Source organism: Bombus vosnesenskii, unplaced genomic scaffold, assembly GCF_011952255.1.
Source record: "Bombus vosnesenskii isolate JDL3184/JDL3185 unplaced genomic scaffold, Bvos_JDL3184-5_v1.1 scf7180000013295, whole genome shotgun sequence".
In the NCBI taxonomy this organism is placed as follows: Eukaryota; Metazoa; Arthropoda; class Insecta; order Hymenoptera; family Apidae; genus Bombus; species Bombus vosnesenskii.
The window spans coordinates 73067-99342 of NW_022882946.1; the positions used below are offsets into that span (position 1 = coordinate 73067).

The following is a 26276-nucleotide window of genomic DNA, read 5'->3' on the forward strand; positions in this document are numbered from 1 at the left end:
AAAGAGCAACTTTAGTTTCTCATTCCGTTTTACAACGAAAAGGGATCTGAAAGAATTAAGTGTGAGGTGTAAAAATAGACGCTTTACCCTTTAGAATGACCCTGATTTTTATTTTCCGGTCAAAATTTGCTGATCCTTTAATTTTATCACATATTGTATTAATGAATATAAAACCTAAATAAATATCCAAATTATCGTGAATAGCGTATTTGCTGTATATTGCTGCATATATTATAAGAAATTTCTTCGAGTTCGATCAAATATGTTCAAATAAAGCTGACATAAAATTTGTCCGCGTATATTGCTACATATACACATATAAAGGATTAAACATTTTGAATTCTCCTATTAATAGTTAGTAGTTTAAATGGTTCAGAATGTTTAGGTTTAGATGGCAGAAGTAGGTAATAGTATGTATGTACTATGTATATCGTATCGAGAAAATCCATTTAAAGATGGCCACTAGTCGAGGAAGGTGCTGTCGTGTGATGTCACTTTCTGATATCGTTTCGACGTTGTAGCTTAGAAAAGATTGTCGATGATTGTTAGCCACAGTTAAGAAATTTACCGTATCCAACTAGAAACTTAATATAACAAAGGATGATATAATATTTGATAAAAAAAATGAATTGTCATCAAATATTAAGTGGAGCTTGCAATGCAGGTGATCGGTGCTACGCTGTAGGTTCTGTCGAAGGGATTTCTTTTACTGTAAGTGATTCACCTTGTTGATCAGCTCTTTCCACAATTGTTTGCGATTCTAGAATTATACCCATATATATCTATTATATATATATATATATGTATGTATGTATGTATGTATGTATATATGTATATATATATTAATATGCATACATATGCAATTACTATGTTGTACATTCAAGTCGTCCGAAATATTTCGTACTCGTTAAAAAATCCATCTATGAAACATTTTCAAACTTCCAACTTTATATGATTAATTTGATATGTATTTTATAGCTTTAGTTTTTAATTGGTAACGAGTATATAGTTATTGATTTTTACTATTTTTATATAAAATCAAGTGCGTTAGTATTTGTTTCATCCGTATTTGTAAAGATGATTTCACATCGTTTGTCATAATCATCATTATTATTTAATTTTTTAAAAGTTTTCTTGATAGCACAGTAGTACAAAATAAATTCATCTATTACAGGCATATGCAGCAGGTTGTAACATAGTAATTCTTGCCAGTAATTTTGAACGAGTTCAAATAATACCAGGAGCTGTACATAACTACATAAGGATCAGTTGCTTGGATTGCAGTACCGACACTGGAAAAATAGCTGCTGCCTATGAAAATCAAGTTTGCATTTTTGAGCCTACTCCGCTTATTCACAGTACTTGTTCTCACGTATGTACCTTTTCTATCCCAATATCTATCCTTGGTAACTATGCTTATATATTTTAATATGCTATGCAATAATTGTTTTCTATAACATATAGCAATTAGAATACCGATGGGTTCAAACTGGTAGTCTGACAACTGAATCAAATATTACTTCTCTATCATGGAATTTGGAAGGAACAAGATTATTAACTGGGGGAGAACTTTTACAATTGTGGCATCAAAATATAACCCCATTTCAGGAAGAACATAGTAAGCTTTTCTCATTATTCTTGTTTAATTTATATTTAATAGCAATTGGTATCCCTTCTAATTTCATCTGCTTAAATGTACACAATGTTAGTCTTGTGTCTTGTCGCAATAATAAAACTGTGTATAGTGGTGAAGATAAATACATTACGAACTCAGGAAGGTGAAACTGGACGTGAACAAAATACTTCGAATGTTCTTCAAAACTGTGAGTTTTGTTACTTTGAAAGAGTACATGTGAATGTGAAAAATGATAATAATATTTGAAATTGACTTTAATAAGTTTATTTGGCAGAAATTATTACATAACAAATGCTATTCAATACTAAATACATACTCTAAAAGTATTAGAACCAATAATTTTTTTCTTTTACATGCAGTATTTAGAAGACATTGACTTTTGTCACTCTAAACATAATGTGCTCTAAGCTATTGTTTGTTGCTCCTATGCCTTGATGCTTTAATATACATGCTGTTGATATAGGAAAAGGTCTATACATAATATTCTGTCTCCTATGCAGGATGTTTCATTATGAGAACAATTCTGATGGAATTTAAAATAGAAGAATATAGTAGAGAATATATAAGAATGTTTAATTTTTTTTCAGCTGGTACAGTTACTTTTTCGATTGGTGGAGATGCTGAAAGTCCAGCACCTGGTGATTCGAGTAGCGGAAATGAACCAGGAGCATGGAACTGCGTTTGGAAATGTCGCACAGCTACACCAGTGCATCTCATGAGTTTCAGTCCAGACGGTACATTATTTGCGACAACAGGATTTAATGATAGATTAGTGAAGATATGGTTTGAGAATAAACAATGTAAGATTCTTACGCGTGTAATGAAACTTAATTCTGTAAACGACTAATTCAACAAAAGCTCTAACAAACCTATATTTAAAATTATTCAGTGTTTTCAACAAGAAATATGGATCATGCAAGTGTTACTCAATTTATGGGTAGTGACAGCTATAGTTTTGTCTATGTTGCTCATCCTCGTGCAGTAACACATTTATCTTGGCGCAAGACTAGCAAATATATGCCAAAGTATGTAAGAGAATATCTTGTAACATATTGCTATTTGTATCGCTGCAGTTAAATTAATAGCATTCCTTTTCCTTTTTTTTCTTTTTTTTTTTCTAGAGGGTCTGTCTCCAACATGCTTGTTACATCTTGTAGAGACAATATTTGTCGGGTGTGGGCTGAAACTATACCACCCGATGTTGAAGGTTTAGCAAACATGAGTCAGTTTGAAGGTTCTGATAGACACGGTCATCATAGCAAGCATCGACATCACAACATGCACAAACATCGATTCATGCAGCGGCTTAAACACATGAAGTGCGTAAAATGCTCAAATTCCTTTTTCTCTATATGCATTTATAGCTTATTCGCAAGATGGTACACGCATTTTTTGTAGAACCTGTTTCCATATTCGTCGTCACGCGAAACAACAACATCAGGCAGGTCATACCACAGCACCAACTTTACCAACTTTGCCTTCAACGTATTCGGTTCACGATTTTCACAATAATTACCAGGGAACAGGTCATTATCCAGGAATGCATTTTCATTTAGCAGCCAGTATTAATGCTGAAACTGGTACGATTACATATAATCTCATTACATTATATTATAGTGCAGTGTATGTATATACATATATACATCACATGTAAACACATCAACATGTTCTACTTTCTACGTTTCCTGACATGTTTTGTCTATCACAGATATACCATTAGTACCAAGTTTAATCACAGGAGATCCTGAAAGAGAACCAAATTTTATTCTGCACTGGCTAAACAATAAAGAAATGCATTTTACGATGCAAGCAGAAAGTATTCTACAAGAGCTTACTCGTAAAGTAGTAGAAAAGGAAGAAGGGCTGCATCAACAGGATGTAGATCATACAGATCATGATTCTGAAGAGGAAGGTTTGTCGAGTACGTTTTATGTGTGTATATGTGTACTTAAATAATATGTGTATAATAATGTTAACAAGTGATTCAACTAATTACATATAATCATAGAAAAGGGAGTAAGATTACAACCAATACAAAAGGCAGGAGGTACAGTTCGGTCAATGAGTCAAGAAGATCATAGTAGTGATGAACATCACACAACACACACAATTTCATCGCATCATAGCTTACCACACAGCGCGCATTCTCACCAAAGTCTTAGGTATAATATTTTTAAATGGTAACAAGAGACATTTTGCCTATCATATTCGGCAAGTATCGTTTATTTGCAAGAGAATAGTATTTCAAATTTATTCTTCTCTCTTCCTGCAGTAATACTACATCCATTAATTCTATTGCAACGGATGTAACATCGTCAATAAATCATGCTCCGGATTCTTTGGATACCAAAATAGAAACGTTACTGCGTGATTGGCATCATAATCCAGATTTACTTTTTTCAATTCATCCGATAGATGGGAGCTTTTTAATTTGGCATATTGAATGGTTGGACGAATATCATCCAGGATCATTTCGACAAGCGCAAATATCATTCTCTACACGAATACCTAATGCATTTCCTCTTGGCGATGCTTCCACAATGAGTCATAGTGTATCAATGTATTCGCATAATACTGGCGGTCCATTATTAAATATACGAGAAGTGGCAAAATCATCCACAAAACCATCGAATGAAGGTAAACGTTTTCTCTATCTATCTATCTATCTTTGCCTCTCTCTCTCTCTCTCTCTCTCTCTCTCTATCTATCTATCTATCTATCTATCTATCTATCTCTATCTCTATCTATCTATCTATCTCCATCTCTATCTCTATCTCTCTCTATCTCTATCTTACGTATTCTATATATCTTTACATTTGGCGTAAAATTCAGTAAAACTGACGATTAGTAAGAAACGGAAATGGCTAGATAAATTGTTATTATTACAGCTACGGATATTGCGACACCATTACCGAGTTTGATCGAACAGGATGAAGAACAATCAACATTAACATCGAAAACTGGCCAGGAATTGTTAAAAAATATTGAAAATTCGACAGATCCAAATCAAAATGTCTCGAAAGAAAGGGACGGACACTTTGAAAATGGAAAAACAAATCAAGAAACGGTCAACGATTTATTGGCCCATCCAAGTCCGATTGTTTCTATGGTATCGAAACATTCGAACGGAACTTTAAATTTATGGCAATTAACATTTGCTGATAAAACAAAATTCTCACAAGTATGAATCAATGAGCTATCAATTTCGTCTTTCCTTTTTTTGTGCGTTAGTTTTATACGCGTTATTCTTTGGCAGGTATTAAGTATTGGACACGCGTCGAGAGCTTCAGGACATCGATTTCGAGTGAACGATATTACTTGTCATCCGGTATTGCCCTTATTAGTGACGACATCGCATCACAATTTACCAGAATCCGGATCTCAATGTCAGAATGCTGACTCAAACGAAAACGTTAGTAATAGATCAAACTCTAATAAAACAACCTCAAAAGATATCTCGCTTACTGTAAGTACAAGTAAAAATGATGATGCGCTGTTTTGCTATTGAATTTGTATTTTTAGAATTTCGATTGGTAACGATCAAGTGATGATTCCGTTGATGTTTTCAGGGGTTCTGCAGCGAGTTAATACTTTGGCGTGTAGACACAGTCGGGCCTTTATCGAAGAGCGGCGGAGTTTCCGAACTAGCGCGTATTAATTCTCCTGAAATTTCAGCGTTCAGTAACGTAGCTTGGATTCCGACTTTATTACCAAGTACTACTTTAGGTAACTTATCAAATTCTCCAAGCGCATGTTTCGTCGCCAGCGATGGCGAATGTTTAAGGGTATATCAGGCTGTTATCGACGCTAGAACACTCCTAGCCGAAGTATCGATTAGCGAAAGGCGAAGTAGAATGATGGTCAGTATTTGTTGATATATTTCAGGAAAATATAATTTGCAAATGGTTGCCAGATTGATTCATCGTTTTTTTTTTTTTTTTTTTTTTTGTGTTTGTATCAGGATTCCATGGCAAGTCTGTCGACAGATATGTCATCGGACGATGGTATGAGGCATTCGATTCACGATAAGATAAAGATAGTATCTCAACAATCTACGGCTAGGCCAGGTTGCGTCATACAATTGGACGCTATTGCTGATGCTACGCACGTAAGTGCTGTAGAGAGCTTGTAGAATGATATAAGGTCGAAACGATCGATATTTTTCTATAATATCGGTCAACTTAAATCCAATTAATTAATAGACATAATTTTTGTTATAAATTCAGGATTGGCAAAATACGCAATTCTTACATGTATTTCAAGAACAATTAATTACTGGAGACCGAAACGATGAAAAACAAACTGGCATAGATACATCGATGAATGATTTAGGCTTAATGGAGTCTACCTTAGACGCTATGGTAGATTTGCAGCAATCTGCAATTTTTGAAGAACCATTCTATATAGTTGTGTTAGAAAGAACGCAGCGAGGTACAACGGTACACATGTGGCGTTTGGTAATAGCCTCTCAACCTGAAACTACCGGTAATATTTCTCCAAGTTATTTTATTCTTTTTATTTCTTTCTTCTATATGTGGTATTCACCCACAGGATTATCAGAATCGATGATGTATGTTCCGGATTCTCATTTGGTACAAGATGAAGATGAAGAAGGAACACCTGGACGTTATAACCATCCAGAAGGTAAAAGATCTCGCAGAGCGAGTCAATCTCGCCGTGATAGTCAAGGTGAATTGGATATGTTTTTCCAAAGACGTCCTCAGAACAGCCACGTTCTTATCACAACTACAAAAGTATGCACTCAGGAATTACCATTACCAGATGGAGTCGAGGTTCGTATAATGTTTATTTATTCTATATTTCCTCTTATTTTTAATTATAATTTATTAATTTAATTATAATTGAATTAATATCGCATTGTAAAGTCGAAAGTATTAACGAAGAATAAAAAGAAATAATATCGTTATTATAATCGTACGTAGGTAATACATGCAGCACCAGCCGCCGGACATTTAAGCAGCTCTTCCATATATCCTGCTTGCTTCGCACCGTACATCGTTGTGACTGCATGTAGCGACAGTACAATACGTTTCTGGAAATGTAAAGTGACGAAAAATCAATCGAACAGCAAATTAGACTATGAATGGTGCGAATGGGAGATGATACGGAAAGATCAGGAATCGACTATAGACATTACAGGTGAGTACATATCCAAAAAGCTAAAATCAGAGTAAAATAAAATTGAAGGAAATAAGATCATGCATTGTCAAAGAATGGTAGATAATTTATTCATATTTTAGGGCAACCGTTAAATATAAGTGCTGCATATAGTGGGCGTATTGCGTGTGCGTACAAATACGGGAAATCATTCACGCGTCCTACTAAAAACGACCCTGACTCTAGATACGTAAATCTATGCGTTGCTATATATGAATGCGAAAGTACTGGCGGAAGCGAATGGATTCTAGAAGATACGATACACTTGAAGAATATACACTTGCCGAGGATTCCGGTGGACCAACATTTAGACCTGAGCTATCTCTATGATAGCAAATTTTTGCAGAAGAAACACAGGCTTACTCAAGTTTTGCAAACGCTTAGTCACGAAGATGTGAGATCACCGAGAAATGGAGAAAACGGGGAGAGTACAAAACCGAATGCAGGTAAGACCATTACGATTAAGATTGTACTTTGAGGAATCAGGTTTAACGCTAATTTTGACGACTAAAAATCTAACTATGTTATTCACGATTGTGATAGGCTTGTTGGCTGTTCCATCGTTTAGCACGCTTCAGTCGTTGCGAAAGTCGATCATAGAAAATGGTAACACTTGTCCACTTACGCAGAAACATTTAGTTCAGTTAGATTGGGTGTCGAAAGAAGATGGTTCGCATATTTTGACCGTTGCTGTTGGATCGAAAATTATGCTGTTCACGCCTGTATGTTCAGATCTTGCACAAGCAAATATGAAAGCAATGAAAGAGTCACAAAGCAATAACCGACCAATATTGCGGAAAGCTTCGTCGTTGGCACAGCCTCAATTCGTTGACGAAATTCGTTGGATGAAATTACGGAAAATCGAGTTAACTACAGCGGATGGTCTACCTCCGTTGCCGATGCAGATATCTTGGGTAAGGGACGGTATCTTAGTGGTTGGCATGGATTCGGAAATGCACGTTTACTCGCAATGGAAACCGAACCCAAAGAAAGACTGTTTTCATTCAAATTTGCAACATCAAGAATCGGACGAATTTCAAGCTAGCCGAAATTTGCGGGACGAAGACTTGCGAACATTAGCACACGAAACATCGCAGAGGCGATTAGCAAACGTATCTTCTATGCCCCATCTTTCTCGAGTCAGCAGTATCAATTTAACGATGCTCGATGCCAAAAAGAAACGAGGTATGCAAAACGAGAATTTAAATTTCGACTATATGCCCGACTATGGTTTGTTCGAAGCCTCGAGAATCGCTTGTCCCGTTTTACCTCAATATCATCCAAAACAACTAATGGAATTGCTAAATTCTGGTAAAATTCGATGGGTAAAGGCTATATTGGCACATCTTGTCCGATGCATAGGAAGTTCTTGTTCGTTGAGGGCAGACGACGAGAATTTAGTCAAACAACGTGGTGGTGGTGGATGGTCGCGTTCTAGAACAATGTCGGTTAGTTACGTAGGTACAACGTCGCCTCTAGAACCAAGAGGTTCAACCACGCAAATACCGGAAGAGCTTACATTAGATTATGCGGAGATAACATCGATATCTCCGTTGCCACTTTGGACTTTATTGATCGCAGACAAGGAAACGAACGTACCGCATCAGCACAAAACCGAAGACAAACAGGATTACAACGAATTGTTCGACAGCAATGTGGAGGAGGATGAGTCGTTAGACGACATGCTGGAAGAGGATTACGATTGTTCGCGGCAGAAAGATAGACGTTCGTCGGTCCCGGAAAGACAAGGGATATCTCATTTTGGACCAAGACAAGGCAGATTACTGTCGCGATTACTAACACACACTCATTTGCCTGGCTTATCGAGCCTTGATCAGATGCATTTGCTCGCTTTAGCCGATACCGTTTCAACTTGCAATGCAGATTTTGCAGAAAGATTTGCAATAGATGCCGCGAAGAATGCTATTGCGAAAGAAAATTTGACCGGTATCCCCGACGGAGAAACGGTTTCTACCGATTCGTTGGACGATTGTGGCCTCCGATTTTTATTGGCCATGAAGCATTACAATTACTTGATTCGTTGTCTTCCGTTGGCACAGAGAGCGCAATTTCAAAAGCAAGGTATATCATCGAATAATCTTGTTTGGGCGTTTCATTCTGAATCCGAAGAAGAATTGCTAGGTTTGATACCTTCTTATGCGAAGGGACAGCCAAAATGGAGCATTTTAAAGGAACTGGGTATAGGTTGGTGGATTAGAAGCAACACTATATTGAAAAGGTGTATCGAGAAGATTGCGAAAGCAGCTTATCAACAGAAACAGGATCCTCTCGACGCTGCGCTTTATTATTTAGCTATGAAAAAGAAGAATCTCGTTTGGGGATTGTTTAGAAATAAGAGGGATGAAAGAATGACAACATTTTTCGCGAACAATTTTACGGAAGATCGTTGGAGAAAAGCTGCCTTGAAGAATGCGTTTGCTCTACTTGGTAAACAAAGATTCGAGCATGCTGCGGCCTTCTTCTTGTTAGCAAACTCTCTAAAAGATGCTATCGATGTATGTCTGAACAAATTGAACGATATACAGTTAGCGATGGTCATTGCCAGACTTTACGATGACGATACTACCTCCCCGAATTTGAGAAGATTGCTCTATGAAGAAATTTTAGGTTGTGATAAGGACGGGCAAAATCAAGACATGAACAAAGCTCATCCAGATCCATTCTTACGCAGTATGGCTCTTTGGATTCTAAAGGATTATGCAGGGTCGCTCAATACTTTACTGTTGACAAACGTTGGAACTTTGCACCCCCAATATAACGACGAATCTGATAAACCGGAAGGTACAACAGGTAATGAAACTACATATTTTTGTCATTCTTCTCATTCAGTTTGAATATCGGCAAAGAAATGATTCCGTCGAGTTTAGAGCTCGCGATCAAAGAAATTTAGAAAGTTCGAGCACAACTAATAGGCTAAGTTATTGTTCCTTCTTTGTTTCAGCAAATCCAAATGTTTTTAATTTTTACGTTTATCTTCGAACGCACCCATTGCTGATCAGGCAGTACATTGCATCTACCGCTCAGGATAAGAAAAAAGGTCATTCGGTAGTTATATCTGGCTTTAGTTACGGTATGGAAACAAAATCACAACCTGACAAACAGTTAACTTTGGAAGATAGCATTACACCTTTGGAGAGACAACTGTATTTCACAACAGCGCACGCACACTTTAAAGCTGGATGTCCTGCTCTCGCTCTCGAGGTTCTTTCTAAATTACCTAATAAAGTGATGGAGACAAATTGCGAAGACTCGCCCAGTACGTAATTACATAATCGACATGTTCACAATATTATTGTCCTCCTGCTAATTCTCTTACTACTATTAACTATTCTTGTCGTGTGTTTTGTTAGGTCTCTTAAATAGTCCAAGCAAGTCAAGGACACAAGATCTTCAAATAGACACTGGGATTATTAGTTGGGATGACAATTTGAAGAAAACTGACAATATCGAAGGTGGAACTTCATTAATTATCTATAATTCGCCTAGATAACTATGGAAAATGGGAGTGTTTCTATCGTGTTCTTATCTGTGTTAGGCATTGTAGACTGGTCTCGACCTGTGACGCATCAAACCGAGGAAGAATTAGTGTTAAACTGGGATGACGATGACGATGTTGCTGAACATGAGGACGCCGACAGCCCACCTTTAAGCATGAAGTTAGACAAAAAAGAGATCACCGATGGTTCGAAGGAAACAGAGAAAAGTGGTAAATTAATGTAATCCATCTAGTTCTTCCTTGACCTAATTCTAATAAGTTGACACGTATAAGTCGTTTCCTTTTGTGTGTGTACGTAATCTGAAATTAGTCGTCAGGATTACAACTATCATTATCAGAAGTTAAAAAATATAGTGTCTTTTTACAAAGGACAGAATTTAGAGTCAAAGTCGTTAAATACAGATTCTAGTAACCTGAGTGAAATATAACAGATAACTATACGTATGTACCATCAAATTTCTAGAGAAAATCACAAAACCATCAGGACAATTGGACATTATGGCGCAACAATTAAAATTTGTGGCATGTTTAAAAATTTTAATGGAAGAATTGTCAACATTGGCAACGGGTTTCGAAGTGGACGGAGGTCAACTTCGATACCAGCTATACGTATGGCTCGAGCGAGAGGTAGACGCCCTCAGGCAGCTTTGTAATTACAGCGTTAGTTCGGACGGAGATGCAAACAACGTATCGGAATGTAAGCGGACAGACTAGTTATTCTGTTTTTAATTGAACGATGTTCAGCTTGTTTTTGCTTGTCTTAAACTGACAAAACGATTATGCTTTCAGACGAAGGTGGTATGGTAGATGACATGGTGCAACCATGTAAACCTGGTGAACAGCCAACGTTGCATGAAATATTGATGGCCGAAAAATTGGATTTCGAAGCCAAGGTACAACGAGCTGCTAGAAGAAAAAGGTGGCTAAAAGGTATTCTGTTGACCGGTGTCAGCCAGCGTTTAAATATAATACATGCATACATATAGTTGTTCGATAATATTTGCCATAAATATATATTTACAGCGAACGAAACATTATTACGAACATTATTATCCTACTGTTCTTTGCATGGAGCATCTGGTGGTGGTTTAGCATCTGTAAGAATGGAACTTGTCCTTTTATTACAAGAATTACAACAAGAAAAGACGCAACAACAGTTACTTAGTCCTCTTCCGTTTCCAACCACGCTTCCTCTTTTAAGCGCTAGCGTGGCATGCAACAAAACTGTCGTGGCAGATCCGGTCAGGCACTTGCAAGTTCGTATAATATCATGACGGATCGTATATAATATCGTATAATATCAATACGGAATTTTCTAAGCTTAACGTTACATCTGTCTTTTTAGTCCCTAGCTCACGATATGTTGCAGACGTTGGTGGAATTACGTAATCCACCAATGCCTACGAGAAACACGCATTATTGCGAGGTATTTATAATGAGGGATTTAGCGGTGGCGTTAAGTGCTTGTATTTATCAATCACTTTGCGATTCCGATACTTTTGTTACGAAACATCAACAACCGGACAGGTAAATACAAATAAGTTATGAAACTCCTTAGTAAAATTAGAGAATGATGCTTTATCGTAAATCATTTTTTGTCTCTCTTTTCGTTTTTCTTTGTTTTTTTCTTCCTCTTTTTTTTTTTTTTTTTTTTTTTGTACAGTTTTCCAGCATTTGCAGAGATAGAAACGTTCTCCGGCGGGCACTTGGTAGCATCGAATCGCCATCATCGAAGGTATTCGACGGACGATGGTGTGTGCATTACTACTTCACCCTCTAAATGGCCAGGTGTGACTAACTTGCGTGCACTATTGGCCCGGGAGAAGGACGAAGATACACCAAAATTGAATATTCTCCTTTGCGAAGCATTTGTAGCAACTTACATGAGTTTGTTCGTTTATGCACTGTGGAGTTGCGACAGTCATATTCTTTATAGGCTCGTAGGTCAACATTTTGGTAACAACACCTGGTCCTGTTTGTTTGGAGGTGGAGTCAAGAAATTGCTACGTGTCGCAAGTACAAGCAGCCAGGTATAACTTTGCCTTATTTCGTTGTATACTTTTCTGATGTACCAAGTACTCGTATTGTATCTCTTATTATATCTTTGCTATATATCAAGCAAAGAAATAAACCACATGTCTTTATATATAGCTTTCTACGAATCGGTGTAGGCTTCGAGTTTTCTAAAAAGAAAAGGAAAGAAAAGAGTAGAGATGCAAACAACTGAGACGCGTAAATTATACGGTTTTAAGCGATACCGATTGTATAGCATATCATTGTGTATAAATAAATAAATATATATATATATATGTCGGAGATGAAAGGAAAGCCGAAGCCTTTCCTTGGAAATTTTGGGAACATTCTCTAGTACTTTAGCCTAGATTTCATTATAGCTGTAATTGTTTAAAATTTGTGATAGCGAGATTGGGTTCAAGGTGACAATTGGTCGCCGAACGTAGCCACGGTCACGAGATAAGCGTTTTGCCTAACTGGGGGGTCTGGAGTGGTTGTATGGGTTTTCCGAGAAGTGTGATTGTGGCGGCATGCGGCCTCTTGAGCGGACCTAGCCACGTGTGAGGTTACCTCGGAGGTGCCGAGACAATGGGACATACATTGTATCAATCAACCAAACTCCAGGCAGAAACTGCCTAGCAACGGCGTTCGGAACTTCTCGATGCTTCTAACGAGTGCGTATCGAATTGCAAACGAGGCGGGCATTCGTGCGATTGCCTTGGAGAGTGACACATCGAGCATTTCTCGTCAATCGTATTTTACGCCTAAGATTATTCTTTACGCTTAGTAAAGAGTTATCTCGTTGGCCGTGGATTCGTTTGAACCCAACAAAAACATTGTCAATAGTGTACATTAAATTCGTTATTCGTAAATCATATTATTCATTAACTTCATTGTTCATCAAATTTATCATTCATTAGACTTAATTGTTTGTTAAGCTTAGTGATAGGCTTGTATATACGTGTACATATAATCTCGGCTTTGTGAAACGATGGCTAGTCCACGCGAAGAGTTGTCACGCGCCTAAAATTCCGATCTCAACCCGACATATATATATATATATATATATATACATACACATACATATACAATACATCTAATCTCTGTTCAGGCGAGTGGAGTAGGAAGAATGGTAGAAAGAGGTGATAGTGGTTCGAACGAAGCTCAAAGTACCGCAGGAACCGTATGGAATACCATGACCTCATTGACTAAACAACGTGTAAAATTGAACATGAAATTGTTGGGTCAATTTACAGGTCAACAACCAAATATGAAAGAAGACAAACCTACATATAGAGAGCAATTTGTTTCACCTCAAATGAGCATGATATCGTACTTTTTAATGAAGGTTAGTCGAGTTAATCGACTGCGGATATCCTAATGCGTACCAGTGGCTAGTTGCGTTCGACGTATATATGATTTTGCTAATTTTATATAATCTGATAATTATAAGAATAAAAGTTGTTTCCTGTATTTGATACAGCCACAGATAGATAGCGAGTATGCGGATGAAATCGACTATGATTCATCCGATTCGGCAGTGTCGGATTTGAACTCGTCCGAGGACGAGGAAGATATATTCGATACCAATTCAAAACCAAAGAGCAAACCAAAGGACAATACGGAACATACGAATCCAAATTCGTACAGTTGGTGTGTTATGCGATTAGCCATAGTGAAGATATTACAACAGCAACTGCAGGAGTTTTTGAATGTTGCTGGCATAGAGATGCAAGGTATTTTGTTTTGTTATTTGATAGAGAATATCGAGAATTTGACGATCTACTACTAGTTTACTCTGTCATTCTGAAACTAAAGGATAATATAATTTTTTGCCTTATTCGCATATATATATATATATACAGAATTACCTGTGAATAGTCCTCTGATTCATGGAACGTTAGCTGTTGTGGCACAATGGCAAGAAACATTGCGCGATGAATTAGACAATAGAGGACCACCACCGATTAATTACATTCCTGGTTGTGCACCAGATCCGGCACCTATACCGGGAAAGCCAGCGATTCATAAATATCGATCTTTACTTGAAAAAAGCAATACTCCTTTCAAGTAAGATTGCAAATTCAATAGCAAAAGCAATAGTTGGAATTCTCTGATGTAACAATTTATGGATGTTTTATTTTTTATATTTTTAGTACGCGTTTGGCATCAGCGGCTCCCGCTAATCGATTGTGGTCCTATTTAGTTCGACAAGAGTTGGTACAAGACATATTTATCCGAGCCGTATTCGGCAAACGTAGATCTCTGTCGTCGATTTTGGAAAGCAATCAAACTGCGATGGATAATTTGAATCGTGGGTCAACCGCAGATGACAAAGGTAGCGATAGCGGTACTACGAGTTTGCCCGAACCAGTCCGAATTATTCACAAGGAACAGGATAGCATTAGTGCCTTTTGCCTCAATCAGGTTCGATCGGTCTATTTTTAAAAGTTACGCTTAAAAGTGGCGCGATTTTGGGAAAGACAAATGTTGCTGATACACAGCGTTAACGATTCAGGTGAATCCAGGTTTAATGGCCTTGGCAACTCCCCGAGAAGTACAAGAAATGAATATATCGCTATTGCTCGAACTCCCATCCTGGTTAGAAGACGAATGTGAATTTGACATCATAAATTTAAATAAACAGCCAGAACCAGAACCAGTGCAACCAACTAGTTTCTTAGTTATTCAAGTAAATAGTTTATAGTAATATGTTTTCTCGTCGATAATGCTGGCTCTCATTTTGTGTGTATTGCACACATGTCCGCATATATGTATACACCTTTCAATTTTTCGTTTGCAGACAGCAGCAGATAGACCGTTACTCGCTCAAAGTCCGCAGGCAAATAATTCTCAACCTCAGTCGGGTATCGCGAGTCAAAGCGGGAGAGGAGCTAGCGTGGTAAGTTTCCCCCAAGATCACAATTATGACAAATGGATAATTCGTATATTTCTATATTCAGCATTGTACAGTCGTATGTTTGTCTTATAAAACGTTTACACCTTTACGTGTGTTGTATTCCTACTTGGACTTAACCCAGATGTTTCTGATCTACTATCCGATGTTTCTGTTTTCCATGTGTATATATTCATATGTTTGGTCGAAGTGAAAGGAAGAAAGGAAGAAAGGAAGAGAAAGGAAGTAACGAGTCTGTATTTTTGTAACGTTTTATCGCTTCAGGAATGTTTGGGTTAATGAAAAATTGAGCGATAAATGGCATTACGAAAGAAATTGAGAAAATCGAACTTGTAATTTCGTTGGTTTCATTTTCTATAAATATCTTTATTTCGTTTTTGTTTGCGTTTCCATTTTTGTTTTTCTTTTTACTTGGGATTTCTATGCAAGAGCACTTTGTCGATTAATAAATGAAAAATTCGAATTTCCAGCCAAATGTACAATTTCCTTCTCTTTTCGAAAAATTGAAATTGCCAATGAACTGCATATTTTCAACGTTCAAAACCTGAAAATAAGAAAATGTATTTCCGGATTCAAACAGAAAATCAGCCTGATATATTTTTCTTAATGTTTGTTTTCTCTTTGTGTTGATAAAATAAAGTAAAGTTTGTATTTGACGAGTAAAAACCGTGTCTATGAATGTGTTTGACACGCACTACTTACGAACGTATATATGTATGTATTTACCGTTCGAATGTTTGGATCTAATCGTTTGCTTATGAGATCTTGTATGTCGATACTATTAACGACATTATACACTATCGTATTTATTGCGTTCATAAGTTTACATAAGTAAGCAGCGAATTCTAACGCTTAGTATCGTTAATGTTCATAATATTATTAAATTAATTTGATCAGAAATGTTGGACGAACGAGACTCGTGATCCAAATAAGTTCAAGTTATAACCGTAGGTATAAAAAATATAATAGGCCCCCTGTTCTTTAAAAGGTTGAAAGGAACTGATCGTTGCATGATATGTAAAGAAAATTGCACTATAAATCACCTTTCTTGAAAAACACGCGGTTGGAGCACGGCTATCTCGAGATTTACTTCTTGCGATATATCACAGGCAATGAGCACAAATATCAAAGTTGTTTAAGAATTAAGGGCGTTTAAGAATGAGCGATGAGAGTAGAGGCGAGAGTAGATACGATATAGCGGAAAATGAATGGAAATCGAGCAGAGGAAAGTAATAACAATTCGTAAGAGGGAAGTGTCGATAGCCGTAAATGTGTTGATGTCGAGTATGTAGCCGACGCATTGGGTCGCGTCTAAGTAGCACATTTGGTGACAGAAACAATGTTCCTTGTTCAATGCTTGCCTAACGTCTAACTTGGTTTACGTCTGACTGACGTCACTGACCTGGTGGCTCGTTCGTTCGCTCAGATGAAGGGGATGCCCGCTTTCCCTGGCTCCCACGACCTGCGTTTCTGTCAATTTGTTGCCGATAGGAGCAAACACTTGTTGCAACCGGTGAGATTAACTTCTAACAGATCCTAGCCTGTATGATATCCTATTATTATCCCTAGTGCCAACTTTATATTCTAATTCCTTTACTCTCGTTTTCCTTTTTGCTCTAGTTTTCTGTTTCTTCGTAATATCCTAAGCGTTCTAAAAATTCGTACAATATTAAATATATTGGATTTACCATCGTTTTTACGAATCGTTATGTTTCATAAACAATAGCTATTCGCGTAGAATCACAGTAAAAGCTCTAACTATATATAAAGTATTTAGCATTTCCTTCGTAATCAAACTAAACGTAATTTTTATATCGATCTACAAAACAATAATTTTCTTGAAAAATTTGTATATGTATATACATATCTAACTTGTCACTATGATTTCTTTTTCGAATCGATAATGTTCAAGACAATTTACTTAATATTATACGTATGCATATCGATACGTGTAAGTAGAAATTAATCTGCTATTTTAGTAACGTTATCGTTATTATCGTGACTGTTAAATTTTTACCTACGTTGTTATCATTTTCATCGCCATTATTGTCATTATTAGCATCATCTTTATAATCGTCACTTCCATCACTACCACTACCAGTACCGTTTTCAACACCATTGCCACTACTACCCTGTCATCATCATCATCATTATCATCATCATTATCATCATTATCATCATTAGCATCATCATCATCATCATCATCGTCGTCGTCGTCGTCGTCATCATCATCATTTTACAGTACAGTAGTAGATTATTTTACAGCGAATGAAATAGTTCGTTAAGCTGTTATACATGACCTCGGGTTTTCAATCAATCGAAGACGCCTCGCGAATTTTTAAGAAAATGAATGTTCCTTCTCCCAAGGCAATCTCGATACTAACGTACTTTTCATATGTTACCAAAACAATATTGTGAATTAACTGTAAATGAGCAAAGCCAATCGATGAAACTTTCCGATTCACAAACTTTTCTTTCGTAACACTGCATGCCTAATGACTATTTATTTCGTACATAAAAACCTGAGCGAAAAATTTGTGCCCTTTGGTTGCCATTGTCTTGAATGTCGTCTGTAGTATTTAATAAGTTATTGTGCTTTCCTTCAGATTCTTTACACATTTTGAACAAGAGATCGAGCATTTTCATCCGAATCCTAGACAATGGGTCCGCTAGCTTTCACTTTTATAATTTGCGGTTGTCACAATCTTTTTGGTTCCTTCGTTGTCCTTTAGAGCTCTTCAAAGAGTTCTTGCTAATTACTCGGATCTTCTCGCTCATCTTTACGCGTTTAACGGGGAAATATATATTAATCAAATAATGCAGAGAACGTTTGAAACCTAGTGGATCCAATAGATACGACCCTCGTTGGATTGAACTAAACGAACGCTTTTTAAACAAATACATCGCCCGAATCGAATGAAATAAGAAATAAGAAAAATAAGAAAGTATATACATCTTAACACGTAATATGTGTTATTTGATACGCTTCTTTTGATGAGCCTTCGATGTATATATGTATATACATATACGAAACTGTCGAAAAAGCGATCGTTTCATTTTAGGTTTTAACTTCTTTCGAATTGGCAAGGAAAAAGGAACAATATTAAAGAACTTGATGGCATAAAACGTATAACCAGGCTGATTGTATATATATATAACTAAATATATAAGAAATATATATATATATATATATATATATAAAATATTTAATAAGTTTTATAGTATATCATCTATACATATTAGTATTGAACGCCCATTTACCGTTTTCTATATTATCTTTTGTCATATTCTGATACGTGTGCGCCAAAGTTTATAGACGTTAGGTTAGATTTTCCACTTCTTTTTCTTTTATTTCCTAAAAAATATTTGTATATGTGCGTACTGTTTGTGAATCACTGTTTTCTCTCTAATTATAAGATCATTATTTACATAACAATATTTTGTTCATACAGATCCTGAAGCATAAAATCGATGGCATAAGAAGAATTTCCTCGCATCCGCTTTTACCATTATGTAAGCATACTATGTATTTACTTTCGAGTAATTGCGAATGAAATGTGTTGCTTGATATGTCAACGACAACTTTGTACGAAACTCTAATCGATGAAATATTTTGCCGGTGCTGTTGGACCTGTTCATCGACCGACATTTGTCGATATTCGAATAAACAGACTTGACTGGCTCTCAAGATGGTTCGGTATCCCTGTGGGAATGGGGGCATCAAACGGCTGTAGCGACTCCTCGACCACCGGGCACTTTTGCCAAAGTGACTCGTGTACGTTTCTCACAACACGGGAATAAGTTCGGCGTTGCGGATTCTGATGGACATCTAAGTTTGTTTCAAGTAGCCTGCAGAGAAGGAACTGCACGACCATTTTTTGTAAGACTGATCTCTCTTTCTCTCTCTCTCTCTCTCTCTCTCTGCCTGTCTGTCTGTCTGTCTGTCTGTCTATTTACCGATCTATCGATCTATCTAAATATCTGTCTTGCGCACATAATGCGATTAAATGCGACCATACAAGTATAGGAATAAATTTCAAGTAATTAAGAATAATTCGTTCTGGCAGAATTATCAGTGCCATAGCAAGGTGACGGCCGATTTTGTCTTCCTTGGTGCGTGCAGCTTAATCGCAACTGCCGGTCATGGTTCTGAAGGACGTAATGTTGCGCTTTGGGATACTTTACTTCCACAGAATAAATCTCTGATTCAAGGTGCGTCTCACCCTCGTCTTCTTTGCATGAGTATGTGAATCGCGTAATGATCACAGAAAAACTGTTTGTCTCTTTACGTTTCTATTAGGTTTCACGTGTCACGAACAAGGAGCTAGCTCGTTGATACTTGCACCCCAACATCAGCTATTAATCAGCGGTGGGAAGAAAGGTGATATTAACATATTTGACGTTCGACAACGGCAACAACGACATCGCTTTCAGGCTCACGAGTCGGCTATAAAATGCTTAGCCCTTGATCCGCATGAAGAATTTTTCGTGAGTGGAGCAGGAGATGGTGATATTAAGGTGATAATATTTGCAGTATGCAAATATAGAAATACCAACATATATTATAATTTGTATTAACTGTTTTCGATCAGATATGGGGTTTAACCGTCCATTCTCTGCTTTACTCTTTTCCTGGAGAGCATCCGCGATCTAGTTTCTTTAAAAACATCGGACAAGTATGCTCATCAATATTGTTTACATTAATTGCTTAACTTTTGACAAATAAATTATAATATCGACAATTTTCTTTCAGGGTGTAACACAATTACACGTCGATTCTGCCGGCCGTTTATTTTCATGTGGCGCAGATGGATCTATGAAAGTTCGTCAGCTACCGGAACGCGATTGCGTCGTACATACTTTATACTAAAGTAGTCCGAAAACGTAGTGATGTTCTACTGGCAAAATATTTTAACAATAAGCCATAAATCGGTTACAAACTAGTGAACTAAACGTATGTAATTATCGAATATGTGGAAACGTATCTTGTTAACTTCTTATTTCGATCCCTCTTGCAATTAGTCGTTTAAAGAAGGACTGGGCGCCTTGAAATAGTAAACTTTGGATAAAAAAAAAGAAAAGAGGGAGAGAAAATAGAAACTATAATTATCAAACTATTATAAACATGGATATATTCAAAGCTTTAAAAGGATAAAGTAGTCGTTGAGAGCATTTTCGTTGATATTCCAATTTATTTACAACTAAAATCTCGCTATATCCTCTGTCGCTTGCTTATTGGAGGTAGAATGAAGTATTTTTGTTTGCAATACATTATTTCATTACTCACGAACTCCAACAAACACGTTTGCGCATATCCAAATGATGTTTCATTTTGTTTTCTCCATTTTCCAGCCATTTGAATATCGCACTAATTATCGTTTCTGTATAGAACATACTATATTTCTATACCATCATATAAAAGCGCATAAAATATTAGAAAAATCAACCAAAAGTGAACCTAATTAAATTGTTCATAATAAGTATCAAACGTACATGTATTATGTTGTTTCTACATTCGCAACTTGGTATTGTGTGATTAATGTTCCGAGTTCTGTCATAACACACAATCGTTTCCGTATTTTCCTACTCTGTGGCGAAATACATTTTTGAAAGTTTCTCTCGTGTAAAAAAAATATTTAACAAAAATATTAAATTGCGTATTATTCTATAAGTATGTAAATTGACATAATGAAAATACATACGAGATAGAACAGTTAATATTCGTCGTATGATTTGTATATACGATATGAAGTATTTAAGAAAGGAGAGAATTGAAAAATCTAACGGGACTAAGTAAAGAAAAAAAGAAAGAGAAAAAGTGAAAGAAGAATGTCAAAAACCTATTTATAACTATCCTATGCGTATGTATTATAAGTTACGCGTTGTCGAAACGAAAGTATTTGTGAAATATAATTTCATCAAAAACATGTATTTCCTTCTGATGTTCCTGGCTCTTTAACGTATTTATCGTAACGTATTTGATTTCACTCATGAAGGTAAAAGTTTCACATACGTGATTGTCTATCGAGAAACTTTTCCATTATACGCATAGACATTCAATGCGATAAAGTGTTCAAACATAAAATCACAAATTGGTAAATAAAATAACAAATAAATGCTTGGATCTTGGTTTACTTCTGACTACCGAGACTTTTCATTTTTCAATAATTTCGTCGTGATTGAATTTTTGGAAGCTCTCAATAATTTACCTACTAATAATTGTGAATTCGTTCATCTCGATACATATACATATAAGTATAATTACGCTCGTGAAATCTAAGGTCGACAACGTTCCAAGAAACGTGGATAAAGACATGCATCGCGTACGTGAAATCTATTTAAAAGCCAACATAAAAATCTTTCAAGACCTAATCCAAATCCGCCATCAGGGCAAGTTCCGTATTTTCGCTGAAAAAAGACTGATAGAAAATGATGTCATTACAAATAGAATCAATGATACCTACCTGACCGGTATACCAATAATATAGTTTTGTGTCTATGTTCGCAAGAGAATAGCCTTCCAACGGTTCATCATAGTCCGAAATACGCATCGAAGCTCCAACTATCTCACCAATATACGGTAATAGTACATCCACCGATTCTGTAAAACGTTTGTCATCGGCGCAACGTTGCATATAAAATGATTTGATTTCTGCAGAAAATCTACACAACATTATCGGTTCATTTATTGCATCGGTCATTTTTCTATCTGACATTTCTAGAATATCCTATGGATGAAAAATATTACTATTTCTTTTCCTCCTTTTTCTTATGAACACATGAATAAAACGAGGAATACAAATTTTGTAGCGAAACAATAATCAGATAATTTTGTTCAGTGTACTTCGCCAAACTCATAGAATGTTCCATCATCTTTAGTTATATTGTTAATTCGAAGATACTCGATCGCATCCTTGTAATCCATCCTTTTGAATGGTTTATATGGTATTTTAAAATCAGCATTCGGACACCGGAGCCGCCGTGCTAGGCAGCCCGATTCCCCTACCGGACTGCTTGGCGGCCCCGAGGCGCTGAGCCGCCAGCGTCCAAGCCCGAGAACCCCACCGGGGGGCGCGACGGACCCAGCGCGCTTCGCCAACGCCACACAAAGTTCCCAGGCGATCACCCATCCATGTACTATCCGTGCCCGGCGCTGCTTAACTTTCGACCTGAGTTTTCACTAATGTCATTATAACCCTTTTCTTCCTAGAAGATCTTCCTAGAAAAAAAAAAGAATGTAAAATAATAATGTTGAATTAATAGATACAAATTAGATATATAATTTAAAATTTAGCTCACAAATATATATTATACCTTGCCGTCTAAGCCTATGTACCGGAAAGTTTTACTCGTCTGTCCCGATGATTGATACTGTCTCGAATCTTTACATAAATTGCAGATGACAGAGTACTATCTTCTTGAATTACAATTGTTTTAGCTTCTTCCAAGTTTTTCAATCTTTTTTCTTCATCCTCTAATAACTTCTTTCGCTTGTCTTCATTCTTATATTCTTTTCTTGCCCAAATACTTTGTGCCTTTTTAAATTGCGATTTTGATATTATTTCAAACTTTTTTCCATTCTCGTGAGAATCTTGATAAATTGGTGGGAACGGTTCCCTTACTAAATAACGCATTGTTGCATAATGTAAAATTCCATTATTTCTTTATAGGAGAATTTTGTGTGTGTGTGTGTGTGTGTGTGTGTGTGTGTGTGTGTGTGTGTGATTTTAATTTTATTAAAGTGTTTTATTCTACCTAATAAAGATTCAGAAAACTCCATCGCTGGCATGATACTTTTTGATAATAACTTCTCCTTTGTGCTTTACCTACTCTCAGCTAAGCTATCTTATTATATTCGTTTCCAATTTGTTAATCATGTTATAACTGCGTTTTAATTTATGGAAAGTAGAAGATTTATGGCAATTATATATTTGAAATTTCCAATAAGTGTTAGTTCGATTACGGTAGAACTAATAAGAATAAATGTGTTGTGTAAGCATTAAAGCTCTACGATTTGATCTATCTGTACCTGATGCAACCTATATCAGTACCTAATGCAACGTATATTTTATAATAATTAGTAAAAATCTTTAGGTTTATTCATTTGTGGTTCTATCTATATTATCGTGTGTTTCCTTTAATTGTCGTTTAGACTGCTTGCGAGCGAATATATATAGTTGGATTGTGGTTGGATTGGACAATCATATTTGTTTCCTTATGTCATGGCAGGTTGCGTCGTTGTGCTGCGCGTTGATCACTGTAGTGGATATATCATAACATGTATCTGCGTACATCCCAACTCTCAACTTTTTAAGCGGAAGTGATATAGATACAGACAGACGTCTTTTTGTAATCGAAGAAAGCGACAAGTTGAACGAATTATATATATTTATATATATATGTATATAGTTCTAGGACTATTCAGAAAATGTACAGTTATAATGCTTAAAAAATTACTTTCCTAAACGATGGCGGGATTGGAAAGTTACGAAAGAGTATATCGTGGGAAACCTGTGTCTAAATCTTGGGAAACTGGAAATAATTTTCCATATATTTACCATGGACAAGAGGTTATTCGTCCTTTAGATGTTCCTGTTGTGCATCCTCTAGTCGAAGATAATCCACCTTCCGAAGGAGGTCAGTTTTATTGAAATAAGTATATTTATGCGTAAAATCTATTGAAATATAGCAAAAGTTCTGTTATTGTTTTGCGTGAATAAAGAGACTTTAATCTGAAACTTTGTATTTCAGATCTTACCGTAAAGAAATATATGGTAGCTAGTTGTGGATTAGCAACCTTAATTACAGAAACTTTATTAGTTCATCCCCTTATTGTTCTAAGACGGCAGTGCCAAGTAAATCCTGGATTGAGCAAATATCATATAATACCAATCACTTTGGTACCTGTGGTCATACGTCTCCATCAAACTCAAGGAATAAATACATTATGGAAAGGAATTGGATCGGTGCTGCTTGTAAAAGGGATGTTGTTAGCTATCGAAGATTTCATTTCTAAAATAACACCATGGCCAAAGTAAGGTGATCCTTATATATACAATAAATGCTTATTTTTCAGTTTCTAATGAGAATAAATGATAGTTTCTTCTTTATTTTCATAATGCTAAATACATGATGTTGATGATGATGATGATGATGATGATGATGATGATAATAATAATAATAATAATAATAATAATAAATGATAATGAAATATTTATTAATTTCAGAGAAATAACATGTAATAGTTCACTGAAAGCATTTGGACAACATATCCTTCTTAAATGGTAATAATATATTAGTATATGTCAAATGTTCTTTGGTATAAATTCGTAACACGAAATTAATAGAAGATATGATAGTATTTCTTTAGGTTTAGTAGCACCATTCTATTCTGCATCATTAGTAGAGACGGTACAATCTGAAATTGCATCTGAAAGCCCTGGCATATTGGATGTTTTTCGAGATGGTGCAATTCGTTTAGTTGAAGTGAGCAACAAAGGCAGACTAATTCCCATTTATTCTCTTCTACCGCCAACAATTGCTTATGGAGTATCTAAATATCTTTTCACTCTAGCTGTTCAAGGAGTTACTAGTCGTATTATGCATATTAGACAAAAGCAGTCTCAAGAGTTAAGAGTGAGTCTTATATATTGATAATAATTTAAGAAAATATTTACTTTGAAGTAAGTATCGAATTCGTTAAATTATATGCACTGAATGTTATTTGTATGTCTTGTCAAGGGTGCATATAGCAGAGACTTGCTGTCAGAGACTGTTACACAAGATATAGAATTACAGTCGTCGTTAGTTTCTACGTTCCTGGCAGAAGCATTGTTTTATCCTTGGGAAACGGTGATTCATAGACTTCATCTTCAAGGTACGCGAACCATCATCGACAACTTGGATACAGGTCGTAGCGTGACACCGCTATTGACAGGATATAGCAGTGCAAGAGACTGTTACAGTACGATTATATCTACCGAGGGACCCCTTGGTCTATACAAAGGATTTGGTGCTCTTATGTTAGAATTTACAGTAAATATTATAATAGTGCGGGTTATTAAATGGGCTTTCACAGAATTACGAACAGTACTAAGACCAAAACCAAAATCACGAGAGCCCATCAATACACGAGAGCCCGCTCCACATTGGTACTACAACAACATATAAAACAGCATCAACTTTAGTATTACCTTTTATGTTATTATATAGACTGTACTATACTTATACATGCATAGGCATGAAATTGCTACACTGTAGTGAGTTGGTTATTCTCTTCTTTTGTTATTGCCAAATTAGATCAATAATTTAATGCTTTCAGTAATTTTGAACATTTTAATATCTTTTGATTCATTATGGAATAATCAAGCGAATAAAATTTCCAAACTATTGTGTACGTGTAATTTATGATACTTAAATATATATATCAACGAGGAATAAAAGAATTTTAGAATTGAATTATTGTGATATTTCATAGACGTATACATGCAAAAAGTATATTTATTTCACGAACTTTTTAGAATGATTCATTTCACTTAAAATACTTACGTTATAAGTATTGAAAACACTGTAAAGATGCAAGTTATGAAACTATGCTAGCTGTGGGAAATATTGTACCATTTCGTTATTATTTTTAGCTCTTAACAGTGGAAAAATAAGTGTATCGATACTCTGAAAACTAATATCACACAGCATTTACTTTCAACATTTGTTTTATACAACAATTTTATATGTGTACAATCTTTTTTTAACTTGCATCATATATTACACAGCCTTTCATTTACACCTAGTTTTCATATATGTAAAATAAAATGAAACAATCGACGAGAATATATATATCTATCGCTAACTAATGCTTAATAATTCTAAATCTTCAGAAAGTACAGACAGTTTCAGAAATCTTAATTTCTTTCCCATTTTATCCGATACGTTATCAAAATTGATGATCTCTCTCTCTCTCTCTCTCTATATATATATATAACCTATATATATATATATAACCTATATATATATAT

The 26276-nt window shown here is 35.9% G+C and overlaps 2 protein-coding genes and 1 pseudogene across 2 annotated transcripts; 2 read left to right on the top strand and 1 right to left on the bottom strand.

Annotated features, from left to right (window-relative positions):
- The first annotated feature begins 445 nt into the window (after positions 1 to 445).
- Positions 446 to 21188, top strand: LOC117233099 (dmX-like protein 2). The gene is made up of 40 exons (XM_033493042.1): positions 446 to 711; positions 1175 to 1372; positions 1465 to 1618; positions 2224 to 2436; positions 2526 to 2661; positions 2758 to 2955; positions 3035 to 3216; positions 3345 to 3557; positions 3645 to 3798; positions 3909 to 4273; positions 4525 to 4817; positions 4893 to 5102; positions 5206 to 5496; positions 5598 to 5744; positions 5863 to 6121; positions 6188 to 6429; positions 6580 to 6796; positions 6898 to 7260; positions 7358 to 9625; positions 9777 to 10091; positions 10186 to 10287; positions 10371 to 10541; positions 10795 to 11028; positions 11121 to 11261; positions 11355 to 11587; positions 11677 to 11858; positions 11995 to 12361; positions 13456 to 13692; positions 13828 to 14080; positions 14210 to 14414; positions 14501 to 14771; positions 14863 to 15036; positions 15148 to 15246; positions 16688 to 16774; positions 18714 to 18774; positions 18933 to 19141; positions 19329 to 19473; positions 19562 to 19779; positions 19854 to 19937; positions 20015 to 21188. The coding sequence occupies exons 1-40, from the start codon at positions 625 to 627 to the stop codon at positions 20129 to 20131; spliced, it is 10095 nt and encodes a 3364-aa protein (XP_033348933.1). The 5' UTR covers positions 446 to 624; the 3' UTR covers positions 20132 to 21188.
- On the bottom strand, positions 20434 to 23512 carry LOC117233238 (annotated as a pseudogene).
- A 90-nt stretch (positions 23513 to 23602) lies between these two features.
- LOC117233105 (solute carrier family 25 member 46-like) lies at positions 23603 to 26184 on the top strand. The gene is made up of 5 exons (XM_033493056.1): positions 23603 to 23898; positions 24013 to 24295; positions 24489 to 24545; positions 24621 to 24897; positions 25003 to 26184. Exons 1-5 carry the CDS (start codon positions 23730 to 23732, stop codon positions 25429 to 25431), a joined length of 1215 nt encoding a protein of 404 aa, XP_033348947.1. The 5' UTR covers positions 23603 to 23729; the 3' UTR covers positions 25432 to 26184.
- The last annotated feature ends 92 nt before the right edge of the window (positions 26185 to 26276 follow it).